Raw genomic sequence first — 15,633 nt, 5'->3', positions numbered from 1 at the left:
TATAAATCGCCTGGTCAATATTTACAGTCGTCTACGACTCCTGACCATTATTGGAAGATGATGATGATGAGATGATAAAATAGGTCATTCTTTCTTAAATATTTATATAACTATAGATCTAGGTAGATATACTGAATTTCAGTGAATGTTATGTTAAAATGGGTACGTTTTTTGAGACAAAAATGGCACATCCCTACCAAAAAAATATCGAAGTTAGTCAAGATTGGAGTCGAGCTCACCCTTAAAACATAATTGTAAAACCGGATTTATACTTTTCCGTATACGTCATTGATCACGCTTTTAATATTTCCAGGTTAGGCTGACTGGTGACAACAATCCGATTTTCTATAATTGATAATAATTTGAAATAGTTGTTCATCGATATAAATAATAAATCGTTGTTTGATTTACAAAGTTTACATGTTTATAAGTCGTAGTCACATGATCAGAATACGTCATTTCCAAAACAAAAATGGCACCTGTTTGTTGACAAACATAAGCAGCATATTTACTGGGTCAAATCAAGCAATATGGATAACCCTATAATACCCAATGGAGATAGTTTAAATAGACACAGTGAACAAATATTGAAAAATATTCTTAGTCCGATTGAACCTTTTGTGATGCAAATCCAAAGTCTACTTGTGTGGGAAAGTCCAAGAAGAAGTGCAGTGTTATTTATTATTATTCATGCTATATTTTGGTAAGAACTAACTTATAAATAGCATTTGACATGAACTAGCTTTCAAAATAAAGAAGTCAAGGATTACAAATAATTTGCAACTTGGTGTTTTATTCGGTAGACAAAATGGACAACAGAAGACATTAAAATTCTTTCTCAGTTCTGTTGTGAGGTCCAACAGGACAAAATTCAAATCTTCAACAGTACAATAGCCACATACATTGTTGCCTTTGTTCTTATAGAATATACCTGTTCAACCTTGGACAAATTTGCCTAATTCATGATTGCTCTCATTAATTTCTGTATCTGTATTTCCCACTTCTGTAATTAGGATGGGTACGTCACAGATTCCTTTCGGCTATTATGTGTTATGTTGTGTTTTATTTGAAAAGGTATTTGCATGATTATTGTAATATAGACCAGGCCATTTGCTTCCAAAACAATGTGATTTATTAAAGATAAAATGTTTATTGATATTTACACAGTTTATTTGGTTGATTTGGTGAAAGTAAATTACAAGTATTTAGCTTGGTTATGTTGATAGGAGTTTAACCAATATAAAGATTGTAATTGAAAAAAAATGAAAGGCAATTATTTTTACGATTGGTTAACATATTGTGACGAGTTTGATACATTGTTGTAGCTGTTTGGAATTTTTGTTTACAAGTCTAAGCTTAGGGACCAAGGATTTGTATAGTCTTACTAAACAAATCCTTGTATAGATGAATAATACTCTGTCTTTGATCATTATGATAAAATTCATCACATCGATCCATTTTGTAAAATAATCACATAAGGCTAAAAAATAAAGCTGTTTGTGTTTTTATGTTTGTTTTTATCTTCGAACAATAAAAAAACACAAATTTTCTTTATTCTATAGTTAGATAGTAATACAATAACTAAAGCACATTGGCCATGTTGGCAATAAAAAAACAACTTATCTTCAATGTAATATCTTTAAGAAGAGTGCAATCATGTGACTGTGAGGTGCTAATGTGAAATTACAAGTTCTGAAAAAGGGTCCTGTACAAAACATAAACATGTCAGAGATGTCCAATACAACAAAATAAGACTAAGATTTTATGGTGAATTCTTGTACACATGATATGATTCAGCATTACATTCAGTGTTCAGCTGTTCATTGGCAGCTAATGATTACTACGTATACAGTACTGTAGTACTTTTTTTGTACTTGTACCATGAAGATATATATATATATCTGTACCTGTACTTCTTTAAAATTTCTGAAATTGCATGAAACATACTGTATATATGTAATATGCGCTTATATGTACATGTATCAATGTATAGAGTACTAGTATGCTTAAACCTTGAAAAGTGTATTTGTTAAAGTCAGATTTGATTTAATTTTGTAGGTTTTTTACAGTATTTGGTGGCCGAATCTTTTTTCTTATCAGTACAGGATTGATCATTTCATATTTTATACGGACTTGGAAGAGAAAGATATGGCCAGAGATTAGAGGTACCTATATTCTGATATAAAGCAGACATGTTAAATGTTTGTAACCCTAAATTAACATGTAGAGCTGAATCAAAATGCATCCCTAATAATACAGTTTAACTTTGAATTCAATGGCCAAATTTCAATTTTTACTGTTTGATTTCTTGATTATTTATCAACCAAAATACTGTGGATTTATTATTATTCGTTGTACTACCAATCTTTGTATATTTCAACCAACAACACATTTTCTATAGACATGTATGCAGACTTCGGCAAAACCAAGAAATTAAATATCCACGAACATGTAGGTTTTTCTTAATTTACAAAAATTGGTAACCATGAAAATAAATGAATCCACAGTAAGCAATCCAGCTTAAGTTGTCGAAATAAACACTAAAAGTCATCTGACAATCAAATAATATCCTGAATCACTACACATAGTATGATACATTGATTTGTAATCAGCTTAAGCTTTCAATCAGTATCTACATGATTAATAAACTAAGGATGTTAATTTGGGGAAGAATTACTTACATGTATCTATTGCTCGGTGGTTTTACTGAGCAATACTCAAGTAATATAAGCACTCGGATAACATAATTTCAAACTGAAAAACACCATTAAGGACATTTTAGGCATTGTGGGTTATTGCATGTGAATGGTCTAAAGGCTGTACAAGGAATTACATATACAGAATGACTATTTGGTCAATAGCTTGACAGTCATGAGTTATACATATATTAAGCACCTTTGTGATCTCACAGTAAATCACATTCTGCAGTCTGCCTGTTCTATGATCTACCAGCATGACAAGTGGGGATTTGCTTACGAAAACAACCAATCTTGTTTAAATTTTCAAATTTAGACTATCCTTATCAACATTGTGTAAATGTTTAATACAATGTACTGCATATTGGCACAGCCTCTTTTTGAATATTAATAAGACAATAAACTCAATCAATTTTCTGTGTTTTTTTCCAGTTCCACCAAAAGAGCCAGAGGATCCAGACAGGTTTGTACACTATTGGTGGAGTAAACATTTACACATGTTAAATTTGAAAAAAAGGGAGATCAATATTTGGAATTTTAGTACAACATTAGTGCAATGACTGTGACTATGAAATATTTGTATTTAAAATTTTGAAAGACAGCCTCCATAATATGTCATTAAAAAAAAAAATTTGCACATGTAAGTACTTGTTTAGAATGAATTTTGTAACTGGAGGAGACATTAAACTTTTATGCAAGTCACAGCCTGTTTGCCTGAGATTGTTCTGACAACTTACAGCCTTTTGAAAAAATTCTGTTAATCCATTGAAGTTAATGTTGCTGAACTCTAATACACATAACAACACAAATGATGTCAATGAATAGGTTAGAGTGACCTACTTTGGATTTGAAGCTGCCTGTTCTCAATAGTCTAAATGTTGCCTTCTTTACCATTACATTTTTAAGGGAATTTTTGTATGAGGTTTCAGTCTGTTCATATCAACGTGAATGATTTTATCAGTTTTCAAAATATGTACAAATGTATATGGTTAAATGATCGTCAAAATATTCAGGTAATATTTAACATCTTTGTTAAATAGATTTTTATTGTTAATGTATATCATGTATATGATTTTAAATTCAGTGAAAATATAAAAAAAAAGAAGATGTGGTATGATTTCTAATGCGACAACTCTCCACCAAAGACCAAATGACACAGAAAATTAAAAACTATAGGTCACCATACGTTCTTCAATAATGTCATTATGAGCAAAGCCAATATTGCATAGTGAGCTATAAAAGGCCCCATCATGACTAATGTAAAATAATTGACAAATTTATGTACCAAAAAACGAAGGAAAAACAAATATACAAATGTATTACACATCAACAAATGACAACCACTGAATTAAGCTCATCAAATCTAATGTTAAAATATTTGTCAACATCTAGAATCGTAATAAAGTTTTATGTATTCAACCATTGATTGCCTTTGTTTTATATTTTTTAGCTGGACACCTGTTCACCCTCGTTTATTGAGTGTGCCAGAAATATGTAAATATCTTGCTCAAATATGGTGCTCCTTTGCTAAAGTTGTAAATAGTTGCCTGTCTTTTAGAAGAAATTACAGATTTTTGGTAAGCTGTTTCTTTTGATATTACATGTATAACTTTTGAACCTAATATTTGATATTGAAACCAAACAGTATTAATAGAAGGTGTCATAATTAACAATAGGCACAATTTCATGAACCCATTCGGATCCATAGGGGTCACCATGTGAATGCGTTAAGCTGATCACAATGTGATAATTTACCAGCAATGTGTGCGATACAATGTGATAGGTCAACAACATACCCAACTTTTGGTACTTTCAAACTAAAAGAAAGAAAAGTGATTAAAGTTCCTTGAAATTGGGTAGTATGTATATGTATATAATAAGTGATATTCTTTACATCTAATATGCCCTGAAAACTCATGTATATTAACAACAATACTATGAGCTAATATATTGATGCTAATTTTCTTGTTACAGTTTTGTATTGTAAGCTGTATTTTCTTCATATCACTGGCTGTACTGGGTCATTATATCCCAGGATTAATGTTGTCGTATATAACTGGTAAGTTGGGCATAACCCTCATTTTGACTTCATTGATATAGCTGTGAAAGTACTTTAATGTGTATAGGTGGCCCTGTATCATTATTGAAGTATCACTCTTTGTGATTCTAAGATTATATCATTTTTACATGTATATGAAATATGTCTTTTTAATGTGTGAATACTATTTTGTGTGAAAATAAGAAGATGTGGGTTGATTGCCAATGAGACTCCTATCAAAAAACCAAATGACATAAAATCTAAAAACATCTACAAAATCTAAAAACATCTACAAAATCTAAAAACATCTACAAAATCTTAATAATTAATTCTATTCAAAAACATCAGTAATTTCATTGTCAATAGAGTTTAAAACATAATGAAATGTTATCAGGAACTGATATTTGTATTTAATCATATAATTGGGTTACTGGATTGAATAGGAAGAAGTAATAAAATAAAAATATATAGTTTACAATGCTGACTGTTAAAAGACACAGTTTTATTTAGTCTACCTGCAGTCCATGACTATGGATCCTCATCAGTTATCTCCATCTGACTTCTCTTTGCTAATTTGCAGAAATCTCTAGATAACCTTTATGTAATAGGGTGCAAATAAATGCTATCATATCAAATACTAGTGTCAATCATTTATGTACATGATAAATAATAAGTATTGTCATGTTGCCATTTGATTTTTGACTTTCCAATAGACAGTTGTGTGACTTATATATTTTTAACTGATAATAATTTATTATTTTCTATTTTAGTGATTAGTTTAATGTTGTGGCCATGTGTTTTATATCATAACCTTCTACAAAGATTCTACCTCAAGTTTGAACCATTGTTCATGAAACTAGACTACTCACTAAAACTGAAGTCTAAGTGGTCATTTAAAGGTGAGAACTCATTCTGTTTTAGCTTGGTTGGTCTAAGGGGTTAGTATGACCTTTGGACTTCACTTGGTACCTGTTGTTAGTCAATCATCATTCAAAAACTGTTTACAGGAATATTGGTCCAATAATGGGAAATTCTAATGCAATTTGGATGTAACAATTTTTTTCATTGGCTAAAAGTTGCCGTCAAATCCACAGTTGACTAGGCGTAACTAAGGAGGGACCAGCCATTTTGAATTGGTGAATCAACAAATGTTCGATTACTACTATATAATCGAAAATAAAACAACACCTACCTCGAATTTGCCGTTTTAATGTAATTTTATCCGAATTTGAAGCGTACAGGTAATGTAATAACATCCAGTTTGCAAGTTTTCATTTGTATGACGTCACGTTTAGCCATGACGTTTTTGTGCCAAAATCATTCAAGAAGTTTCGCGGATTTTTTTTATTTGACATATTTAGACATTTTTTCAAGTTTTATCGGATTTTTTCTTTTTGTAATGCATTAGAATCGGAATAACAGTACTGTAGTTGAAGAGTTGCCACCGTCAATTTTGATTTGACGGTCGCAAATCTCCGTTTTACTGTCTCCGCTACGCGTCGCCAGTAAAACTGCATTTGCGACCGTCAAATCTACAATTGACGGTGGCAACTCTTCAACTACAGTACTGTTATTCCTTAATTACCAATTGTCGTAAGTTCCATAAAGTTCTTATGTTAAAAATCATAAACCTAAATCCAAAAAATGAGAATTAAAGATTTTCATATAGAAGAAAACATGATAACAAACCATTTGCATTGCTTTCATTCTGTAAACTAGTTTGTAATACAGCTTGATATTTGGAATGTCCAAATCTAGATATATAAAATTAGAAGATACAGTTTGTTTATTTGATATGTATACAGCAAAGTTCAAGGAACTATAGACTATAGAATGAGAAGATACATTAAGAGTGTTAATATACTTCAATAGACAATAAAAAACATGGAATTATTTGATTGAAAATAAACAACATGGACAACTTCGATTATATTTTGGATGTAATGGGGTCAAGGAATCAGGCTAGGGATTCAGATAGTGAAAGTTTGAAGGATGGGAATTACTTACAAGCATAAATAATCAAGATTATGTCAGGGGCGGATCCAGCCATTTTAAAAGGGGGGGGGGGGGGGGGGGGGTCCTAACCCAGGACAAAGGGGGGGTTCCAATTACATGTCCCCATTCAAATGCATTGATCGTCCCAAAAAAAGGGGGGGTTCCAACCCCCAGAACCCCCCTCTGGATACGCACCTGTATGTCAAGGTTAAACCAGATGATTAAAATCTCTAAACATAAGCTTCTACTTAAACATACTAGCACATAAGTCTTCTTCATTTATATTTTTTTACAGGAAAGAAATCTCGAACTGGTGATGCAAGTCTTAATTCTTTTGATGAAGACAATGGCAATACAGACACAGATTCAGATGATTTTTGTCCCTCACTGGACCCTGAAGCTACTGCTGCACTTGCTAGAGCCATTACTGACAGTGAAGATGAGAGTAATGGCTCACCATCAATTAACACACCCATGTTGTCTAAAGAACATTCATTTAGTGATGGTAATTATTAAAACTAAATATGATATTGTGTTGAATTGAGACAAAAAATATATATCAGGGCTTTTTATAGCTGACTATGTGGTATGGGCTTTGCTCATTGTTGAAGGCTGTATGGTGACCTATAGTTGTTAATTTCTGTGCCATTTTGGTCACTTGTGGAGATTTGTCAATGGCTATCATACCACATTTTCTTTTTATATTTATATATAAAAGACGCAAACTTATTTATTCTGATGATATAAAGTGATTCCTTTTTACTTTTCTGCATTTATTTGGATTGAACTATATTTTCTAAATATCAAAAAGAATGATAATTTATCAACATAATATTGATACACCTTGGTATTTTTTCCAGAGGACAGTTTATACAATCTCTCTTTTAATCAATGTGTGAACTCATCTTTTCTTTTGGTAAGAAAAGATTAGGTTTGCCACGATATTGTCAAAACTTTTTAGAGAAACAGATGCCATCACCGATTATACAAATTTTGTTATACAGTATATGATATTTCTCAACTTAAAACAGTTAAATCTATGTTTCAGACTATGGCATTTTATTTTTCAGCCTCAAGGCTCAATAAGTTATTCAGGGCCTGGGGAATCCCTTCTCCATTTTTGTTACTGCAGGACACAAAAAGTAGCGTCTCTAGCATTCATTTTAAACACATAAATTTACTATATTTCGATTGAAAATTTTACTTTAATACTTGACATCTTTAAGTTTTAAGAGTGATTCTCAAAAGGGTTTTTCTCTGTAATAGCACTAAGCTTAAGATTTCTAAACTTTTATATTTTCTGCATTATTATTGAACATGTACAGGGATCATCAATAAATGTTGGGTTGTGATGGCATAGATTGGCTTTTTTAAATTTAAACTTGTTTTCAATTTGAAACTTTTTATAATGTAGCACATTATTTTGTTTTTCCAGATCATGATGAGGATTTTACACCAGATCTAGGCGATCTACCTTCAATTGGTTATTTAGATGACACAGACGATGAAATTTTAGAAACACCACTTCCAAAATATAAAAATTCAGACAATAACCCAAATGGACAAGATACAATGAAGTTTCATCCATCACATTTTGGGGACAGTTCAGAAGATGAAGATGAGACATTGACCAGAGATCTGAAGTTTCCTGACATTCATGAGGTACAATCACCTGAACCCAGTCAACCTGTGCCTCAGCAGCAGGATGCAGGTATGGCTTTAATTGCCTCAACAATCGTGTCTCAAACATTCTCCTCCATGATGCAGTCAGCAATGTCAGGTTTTAACAAAATGGCAGCAACCTCATCAAGTGGCAGCAAATCAAGTAAAGTGACATATGTGAAAGACGAATCAGACGTAGATATACATTCAGGAGACCAACTTGACTCCTCACCAAGACGTCAGTCATCTGACAGTGATGTTGATGACATTGCAGATGAATTTGAATTTCTAGATCAGTATGATGTAGAGGACACAGATAAGACTCAATAACTGAGCATATAGTTTTTAATTGTGAATCACTCATCTTCAATGCTTTATGTTGTATGAAACAAACAGTATTCTAAAAAAAATACTGTTGAAAGCTAAAATTGTGATTTTAAAGTATAAATTGACATTTTTTATACATTTGTTTACATTGGGAAAGGGAGTACATGATATGCCATCACTTGCAGTCTTATCATTGTAAACACCTTTGATTTAATTGCTGGCCAATTCCAAATTCACATGGGATAATTAGAAATACTGTCTTCTCTAAATATAATATAGGATTTTTCTAAGGGAAAAATATAGGTTGTATTCTTGAAGACTTTGTTGCTCACCTGCCTTTATCCCTAATGTTCATGATAGAAATTTTAACCAAGATTCAATTAGAAAAATTGAGGCGATTTTTATGTCCCACCTACAACTATGACAATAAGGGATATATTTTCATGTGTTTATCTATCCTTTTGTTATAGATAGTCCCCCTATTTGTGTCTTAGTCCTTTACAAGTCCAAGCAATATTAAGGTTGGTTACCATAATGCTGTAGTAACATTAACTTATATCTTACTACTCCATGTCATTATAATTTGAACTTTTATAAAATGTATGCATTACTATGGTTTTGTAACAGATATCATGGTTCACTGAACATACAAATATATTACAGAGTTGTTACTTTCCTTGTGACAGCAGCAATGAACATTATAACAATTTGGAAATAACCTAAATACGTTGACCCTATTTTCTTCAAAGATGCAATGATTCATAGGATCCAATCAAAGTAAAATTAATCATCAAAAACATATCAAGTTTTTAAAAATATCTATGCATTGGTAATTGGAGCTTTGATGATTTCAAGACAAAGGCAAGAACTTTATGTTGTGTTTAAGTGGTTTCATTACAAATGTTCACCTACTTTTATGGAATAAGTTCAGCAATGATTAAGAAAATAAAATTAAATAAATGTTCTTTTTTTAATGTTTAAGTTTGATGTTTTCCACCTGAATGAAAAACATCTGAAGTAAAATCTGTGACATGACACATTGACTGTTACTTGACCTTGAAAATCAAGTAAAATCTGTGACATGACACATTGACTGTTACTTGACCTTGAAAATCAAGTAAAATCTGTGACATGACACATTGACTGTTACTTGACCTTGAAAATCAAGTAAAATCTGTGACATGACACATTGACTGTTACTTGACCTTGAAACAACATTAATATATTGCAGCAGGTGGCATGTTTTAGTGTTCCATATTTTGTTTGTATAGACATAGAAAAATGTTTTGTTTAGTATCAAAGGTTGGGGGGGGGGGGGTAGGAGGGCCAGGGCTTTCCCCTTTCGTGGGGAAAATTTGTTTGATTATATAGGGAATCACTGAAGAATGACTGGAGCCCCCTTTTAGGTCAGTCAGCGGGCCCTCCTTATGAAAAGTTCTAGATCCGCCACTGATTACTGACTGTAAATTTTTTAAATAAACCAATATAAATATTATTTCAAAACATTAAGTATCATAATAATAATAATAGTTGTTCATACTAGATCACCGGAACAAAAATCAAATTGAAGTACACAGAAGCTTTTTGAATTTGTAATGTCTATTGTCTTGTGTGGCAGAGTCATATTTTGGATATTTAAGGAGTAAGCTGACAATTTCAGCCATGTAAACTTATTTGTATACCTCATTTCACATGTTTTGGTGATAAATTTTTAATTTGAGTTAAGTGTCATTTAAACCTTTTTAGTATCTTGTATTTTTACACTTACAGATCACCCACACATAACAAAAGCAAAAGGAATGATTGATCTGTTGTAACATATTAGATAAAGTATCAAGTAAAGCATTAGCCTACTATTTCACATAGTTCGCAGGTTAAAGAATGGTCTACTGATCTTTAATGGTCCTGTAACTGTGTTTCCAAACTTTAATGGTTCTTATATTATTGTAATAGTTGTAAAACTACTAGCAAATTAAAGTAGTTGAGTAGTAGATAACAGCTTGAAGTTAAAGGAGTAGGGGCAATAAGGCCCTTATTTGGCCCAAAAATTACTGCAAATTTAAAAGGTATCATACATATTTTTAAATTACTGAAAACTTGACTAAGGTATAAGGTACTAAGAAAAACAAATTAAATATGACATCAAACAGGTTACCATGGCAATGAATCATGACCTTATTTGCATATTTTGTTAAATTTCGTGATTTTCCTTGTTTTTTCATCAAATTTTAAGTATATTTTAGATTGAAAAAGTATGTGCGCACCCAAGAAACAACTTTATATTTGGTGAGATTATGACAATAGTTATAATAAAGCTTCTGTTAAATTATTTTGTTGTTTCTCGGCTGCGCAGGATGTTTCCTCAAAGGAAATAATGATAGAAAACTGCATAAATTCTATATTTTTCTTCGTTTTTGTGAAAACAATACATATTATGACGTAATTGTGACGTCAGCAGATAACAATCTTTCTGTTTTTAATTTATATTTCTTGACCCTATGCATTTCTTAACATTATGTGCCAATTTGAAATGGTTATCAAACATTTTATTTTCTTGGGCCAAAACTAGGCCTTAATGCCCCTACTCCTTTCATTGAACAATTGTTCATTCTAGAACAAACGTGAATCTGTCACACTTGAAAAATTCATTGAACATTATAATTTGTTGTTTTCAATCTTACTGAAACGATTGTTGTATGTTCTGTTGAAGCATACAAAGGCTGTTTATACATATACAGTATAACATATATTTATGAATGAAACTGATCAATGAGTTAACCATCTGTTACATTTAAATGCATGATAATATCAATTCTAATATAATTATTAGGAATTAATGGTTCTGATTGGATGACAATCAGGGTACAATTTTCTGTCTACTATTGTAAACTAAAGGAAGGCACCATTTTGGATTCCGGAATGTATTGACATGTGATTTCTCCAAAAATAAGCAACTTAGAATTCTTTTTTTTATATATTTTAATTACATTAAGAGCAGGACAAGAAGCCCAATACACCCAATTTGGAACAGTAATACTGGATACTCAGAAAGTTTTAAATGCAATACATCCTAAATAGTCTTGTTATTGGAGAAACGCTCTTTAAAGATAATGTTTTACTGGTATTTGTGATTGCCTTTCAACTTAGATAATGTAATGGATTAATCATCAATTTTATGTACAACAAAAGTAATCAGCAATACATTAAAACTTCTTCAATTATTGCTATCATCAATTGACTCTGATAGGAGTTGTTGACCTGAATTGTTATATTTTTTCTTGAAACTGTAAGCAGCAAAAGTGATCAGTAATACAAGATCTAGATGCAAAAGTGCTACCTGATTGAAACAATTATTTGACTCATTATATTAGCTTATTATCATTGTTTTACCTTGCGAGCATTTCAAACTCTAAGGGGCTTATAGTTGTTGATTGTTAACCCATTAATTTGAAACAAATTAATTTCAAATGACGCAAGCTATAATTGTTTTAAATACTTGCAAAATATCATTTGTTTCTGTATCTACTATACACTAGCCAGATCTAATGTTCATTGCACCATTTCTACTGTATACAATGTTGATTCATTTAGATCCTATATATATATATATATTTCTAATTTATTCCTTTGTTTTTTGTCTACTGATTTTAAATTTTGCTATGTACAATGTAAACAAGCAGCAGGTGCTATTATTATTGTAATAAACTGCATTGAAGGACAAGTTTCATGGTCAAGTTTTTATTTTTGTGTGCAGAATTTACAAGTGTATTTGTTATACCTAACCCATGGTCAAATAACATTGTTTTTTTAAGTATGAGTTTCACTTTTAAACTTTGAGATAACCGGAGTTAATACATTGACCATATAAATATCTTCATATCAGAAAAAGCCAATAAATTTCTTTCAGAATCCTTATTCCTAGATAACAACTGCCAATGGTATTCTATTATTTAGACACTAGCTTGTAGAGATGTATATGATTTTTCAATTGATAAGTTAAATCACAATACAATAAAGCAAACACTTTAAAAACCAAACTAATCTGTGCAAAGCAAGATTCGTATACACATGTGCATATTGAAAACAAGAGAAATTGGTTCCATTACTCATAATTTTGGCACTAAAATTTCTAAAAAAAAATAACAGATTTGCTGGCAAGCATTTGAAGAAAAAAAGCATATGTTTAATAAAATGTTCAATTGCTTCAGTTCAAAAAGGTTTTCACCAATTGCTATATTTGTAACTTCAGAAACGTAGATGAGCTTTGTTTAAATCTGATTTTTTTTTTGTATAACTCAGTAAAATTCACCATAGTTATATGAAAATTAACAGTAGTGCCACCTTAAACCCTAATATATTTACCGAAATATTCTGTATATACCCTATTCTTGACTTTTTAACCAAAATTTCAATGGTGTATTTTGTATCTGAAGATTATGAGGCATAAGTAAGAAAACATCTTTTTCCATATTTTAATGATTTTTTTATCATTTTACTTCTCTTATAAATATTTGATAACTGTTCAAGACAGCATGGTGACTTTATATAGTCAGCTCTTCTGTAAGTCTTTAGTGAATAACATGTCTTTTAGCATTTATTAATACACCATTTTTTTTTTATCAAGAATGAATTTAATTGATAATAATAATGAAATAGATATGTTAAGTCATAGAGATAAAAAAAAACAAAAAAACATCCAACTACTTACCTGCTTTTCAGAATAGTGACAACTCTTTGTAAACCTATTGAAAATTGTCTTTTTATACAGATGTTTAAGCATGATCACACAAGCTTTTTTTGCACTGTTTAGCCTTGTTTTATAGTTAAATGGTAATAGTTCAACTTATATGTGTTTCAGTGTACTGTAATTTGTCCTTCAAACTTTCATTTTGTGATTCATTGTAAATTGATTATTGAGAAAACTTTTAAGTTTAAGATCACTTAGGTTACTGACCATGTTATATTTTGCCAATACGTTGCCTATGTTAAGTTCATGTAAGTGTCTGTCCATTTATAACTCCCACAAATTGCTTTGAAATATGAGACCCAACTCAAAATCATAAAAGTTAACTTTTTAAGATGGACTAAACAAAGTGAAAACATTGCCTTTTCTTCTAACATATACTAAATTTACTAAATTATAGCTCAGTATGAAACATATTTATTGGGATTTGCAGATTTTTTAGCTGCCATGATGTGACTTTTTATCAACTTTTTAGCAATGTGAATTTGCGTTTAATTTTTATGAGATAGTAGCTATACAGACTATTGTGATAGTTTTTTTGTTTGTTATTTTGCCTAATATATATAAATATAGTTGCTATGGTGGTTACTTTGTTGTGTACAGTGATTTTAACACAAGTATGTACTCTTTACATATTAATAAAGGATTATTTATAGATTGATGTTCTTAATGTTTGTGTGTTCTTGTTCCTCATGCCATGTCTTCTATAAACAATTGCTTCTTTTTTTAGAATTTTGTCCACTCATGTAAGAAGCTATAAAGTTTTGTATTTGATTTAGTATAGGAGTATTTTAAAATTGTGATATCTGTTACTCTTCTTGGCTTAGAAGTAACAGGTTGACAGTGCAGAGTAATGGATATAACCTAGATATGATCACTACGAGTTTGTCTTGAAGTTGACGACTTATTGACCTACTAAGGCATATTGACCTTATAAACCTTGTAAAATATAAGAACTTGTTATTGAGGTTGACTTTAATCAAGTGTGAAAAGGGAAGAAAAACAGGTCACAATATCAAAAACATATAATATCATTATAGCACTATGGATTCATTATTATAATTCTGGAAACTAATTTTTGGGGGATTTCTTAGGTTTACATGAACCATGAATTTTAAAAATACAGTACTTTCTGTAAGATTGAATGCATACTTTGACAAAACTATGAAATGAAATAGCCATGAAAATGCAGTTTTTCTTCAATCCATATAATTAATTGATTAACAGTATATTAGATCTGAACTAGACTTTAGATGGTTGGCTAATTTTTATACGACCGCAAATTTAAAAAAAAATTTCGTCGTATATTGCTATCACGTTGGCGTCGTCGTTGGCGTCGTCGTTGTCGTCGTCGTCGTCCGAATACTTTTAGTTTTCGCACTCTAACTTTAGTAAAAGTGAATAGAAATCTATGAAATTTTAACACAAGGTTTATGACCATAAAAGGAAGGTTGGTATTGATTTTAAGAGTTTTGGTCCCAACATTTTAGGAATAAGGGGCCAAAAAGGGCCCAAATAAGCATTTTCTTGGTTTTCGCACTATAACTTTAGTTTAAGTTAATAGAAATCTATGAAATTTTGACACAAGGTTTATGACCACGAAAGAAAGGTTGGGATTGATTTTGGGAGTTTTGGTTTCAACAGTTTAGGAATTAGGGGCCAAAAAAGGGCCCAAACAAGCATTATTCTTGGTTTTCGCATAATAACTTAAGTTTTAAGTAAATAGAAATCAATGAAATTTAAACACAATGTTTATGACCACAAAAGGAAGATTGGTATTGATTTTTGGAGTGTAAGTCCCAACAGTTTAGGAATTAGGGGCCAAAAAGGGACCCAAATAAGCATTTTTCTTGGTTTTCGCACCATAACGTTAGTATAAGTAAATAGAAATCTATGAAATTTAAACACAAGGTTTATGACCATAAAAGGAAGGTTGGTATTGATTTTGGGAGTTTTGGTCCCAACAGTTTAGAAAAAGGGGCCCAAAGGGTCCAAAATTAAACTTTGTTTGATTTCATCAAAATTGAATAATTGGGTTTCTTTGATATGCCGAATCTAACTGTGTATGTAGATTCTTAACTTTTGGTCCCGTTTTCAAATTGGTCTACATTAAGGTCCAAAAGGGTCCAAAATTAAACTTAGTTTGATTTTGACAAAAAATGAATCGGTTG

The 15,633-nt window shown here is 31.0% G+C and overlaps 1 protein-coding gene across 1 annotated transcript; it reads left to right on the top strand.

Annotated features, from left to right (window-relative positions):
* The first annotated feature begins 309 nt into the window (after window positions 1-309).
* LOC134706330 (reticulophagy regulator 3-like) lies at window positions 310-14,119 on the top strand. The gene is made up of 8 exons (XM_063565187.1): window positions 310-703; window positions 2,059-2,165; window positions 3,129-3,159; window positions 4,147-4,273; window positions 4,671-4,755; window positions 5,505-5,633; window positions 7,025-7,234; window positions 8,165-14,119. The coding sequence occupies exons 1-8, from the start codon at window positions 531-533 to the stop codon at window positions 8,719-8,721; spliced, it is 1,419 nt and encodes a 472-aa protein (XP_063421257.1). The 5' UTR covers window positions 310-530; the 3' UTR covers window positions 8,722-14,119.
* Window positions 14,120-15,633: the final 1,514 nt, after the last annotated feature.

The sequence above is a fragment of the Mytilus trossulus genome, chromosome 2 (assembly GCF_036588685.1).
Source record: "Mytilus trossulus isolate FHL-02 chromosome 2, PNRI_Mtr1.1.1.hap1, whole genome shotgun sequence".
In the NCBI taxonomy this organism is placed as follows: domain Eukaryota; kingdom Metazoa; phylum Mollusca; class Bivalvia; order Mytilida; family Mytilidae; genus Mytilus; species Mytilus trossulus.
This window is presented reverse-complemented; position numbering and strand designations above follow the sequence as displayed.

Excerpts from the sequence above, each read along its gene's own strand:
- LOC134706330 (XM_063565187.1), top strand. The coding sequence starts at position 531 with ATGGATAACCCTATAATACCCAATGGAGATAGTTTAAATAGACACAGT. Across the intron at positions 704-2,058 it reads ATTATTCATGCTATATTTTG|GTTTTTTACAGTATTTGGTG; the intron begins GTAAGAACTAAC and ends TTAATTTTGTAG. Across the intron at positions 7,235-8,164 it reads AGAACATTCATTTAGTGATG|ATCATGATGAGGATTTTACA; the intron begins GTAATTATTAAA and ends TTGTTTTTCCAG.